The 2,486-nt window shown below is 34.0% G+C and overlaps 1 protein-coding gene across 1 annotated transcript; it reads left to right on the top strand.

The window, feature by feature from the left end:
• Positions 1-654: 654 nt before the first annotated feature.
• On the top strand, positions 655-1,962 carry LOTGIDRAFT_176842 (hypothetical protein; the record flags this gene model as incomplete). The annotated part of the gene is made up of 1 exon (XM_009061229.1): positions 655-1,962. One exon carries the CDS (start codon positions 655-657, stop codon positions 1,960-1,962), a length of 1,308 nt encoding a protein of 435 aa, XP_009059477.1.
• Between the last annotated feature and the right edge of the window lie 524 nt (positions 1,963-2,486).

The raw sequence follows: 2,486 nt of genomic DNA, 5'->3' as shown, positions 1-2,486 counted from the left end.
ATGGAACACAAGATGGCTTACTATTTATTCACACGTGGTCACTCTCACCCCCAAACACAAATATAACATGGTGGAGATCCGGATTGAAGTATAGCCGCTTATAAAATCCTCAAGTACCGTGTTTAAACTAATGAAAAGGGTGACATGATGGAATATTGACTTAGTATTCATTTCCTGAAATCCAGTTCATCATTGTGTAGATTCGTTGTAGTAGCCTAGAAGTCAATCAATCATTCAATAAAACAAGAGATTGCAGTTAGGAATTGACTTCTCAATAAAAAGTCAAGCTACAAATAATTGAAGTACAAACCAAGGCAAACACCACAGTAGCCTAACACATCGCAAAGAGTCAACTATTGAAGACACAAGAGCTTGTGTGATTAATGAGGAATAGGGAATAATCCAGACATGAAGATAAGCCCAGAAGATAGAAGATAGCCAAATGGTGCCATGGTGGTCGAAATTTCAAATTTGCAGCTTTAACAAGAAGTTTTTAGCTTTGACATGAACTCTTTCCAGTTTCCCAGTTTTTTGTTGTTGTTTTTTTTACTTTATATTAGGTTTGTATACCTTAAATGAATGAGTGTGACTGTGTAAGTGTGAATGTTACATTATCTATTATTATCAATATTTTGTCTCAATTTAACATTTAATATGGCTGCCGTCAAACCCTCTAAAATAGACAAATTTAATGGTTCTGTATTATCCAGAGACCCTGCATTAGCTCATTATCTTTGCTTTGAAGACTTTTTAGAATGTTCTGAAGAAAATGTTAATCCTCAATCAGCTGCAGAACTTAACAGATATCTTACATTGTTTAAACAGACATTAAACGGACCTGCAAGACTGTGGATTGAAGGTTGTGTATTCAATAGTAGAAGAGACATTAAAAAGCAATTCTTAGATCGATTTTCTGAAAACAAGTCTTCCTTTGGATTGAATAATGATTTCACGTCATTTCAGTACAACACAGACAAGACACCTACAGATAATTATGAAAAATTACAAAAACTTGCAATACAACTCAGTATAGGTGACGGACCTGCCAGACAGAAATTTCTAAGTATATTACCTAAAGCATGTCAACAAGTAGTCGCATTGTCAGTTAATGATACAACACCAATAACAGAAATTCTTAATAAAGTTCAATGTTTTTTTGATGTTCATGCTAATAATGCAACACACAAAGAAGTTACATTTTATGCTTCAAATGACATACATACATTACAAAATGAAATGTCAAATCTAAAATTACAACTTGCTAGTTGTAAACAAGAAAATGACGATATTCCTCAATCAAAACACGCATATGAAAGAAGTAGATCTCCAAGTGCACATCAATCTTCTTTGGGTAATAAATCACCTTATGGTAATCGTTCTCCATACCGGTCTAATTCTGATAGGTCTCCTACATGTTCTGACAGTAATGGTAGACATGGACATGTTATCTTTTGTAAGTATTGCTTAAAGCCTTATCAAGATTGGCAAGATTGTCGACTTAGACAACAGCATTTACAAGACAGAGATTTGGATTTTCAAAACAACCTGCATGGTTTCCCTTCTAATAACAGTACTTATACGGTTAGTTTACCAGTAACCACTAGAACAACTGGTAAAGTACAGTTGAATAGCCTTAACTATTGTAAGGGTCATTTTCCAGATTCAACTTCTGCTATAGTTCTAATTGACAGTGGATCACCAACTACTCTACTTTCGTCCCTTAGCTTTAACAATTCACATTATCTTCGTGGTTTACAATGCCAACCATTTCCCAAACCATTCAACTTAAATTTAGGTAATGGTGAAACAATAACTAGCACAAAGTCAGTTAGTATAAGTATCACTATTCAAGACCAGACATTTATCATTACTGCTTGTGTTGTTAATAATTTGGTAGGACTTATAACACAGATTGCGTACCACCCAAGATTAATTTTAAAACAACAGCTAATTCATACGTGAAGCCTCATGCTGTTCACTTTATAACCGTTCAAGGTAAAGTTCCCTCAGTTTTTCGTGGACAAGATCTTTTGCTGCATACGTATTCAGATGTAAATCTACCATGCCCACCTTTGCTATTATCTCGTTTAGAGCGGAATAAGACAGTTATTCCTATAACAAATACCACTAATAAGACAATTCATATTAAAGCATCAGAGACATTATTCTATGCACAGCCAACTGATATTCTAGCTTGTAATGCCGTCAAACTTGATTCTCACTCTAACACTACTACTGACACTAACAACGTTACATATCAAGATGTTTGTGAATCTATTGATCTATCTAAGTCTGTTTTAAATACACAACAAAGAGAAACATTTTATCAAATATTACATAAAAATCATGAAGTTTTCAGTTTCAAAGGTGAAGTAGATATTGAAGTAGATAATCTTGATCCATTTTACATTCGTCCTTTTACAGCTACAGAGTCTGAAAGAGCACTTATTGACAAGGAATTACAGAAACTAGTATCATTAGGTATC

This window comes from Lottia gigantea, assembly GCF_000327385.1.
Source record: "Lottia gigantea unplaced genomic scaffold LOTGIsca_4666, whole genome shotgun sequence".
Classification (NCBI taxonomy): domain Eukaryota; kingdom Metazoa; phylum Mollusca; class Gastropoda; family Lottiidae; genus Lottia; species Lottia gigantea.
Note: the sequence above shows the minus strand (reverse complement) of the source record. Positions and strands in the feature narration are given on the sequence as shown.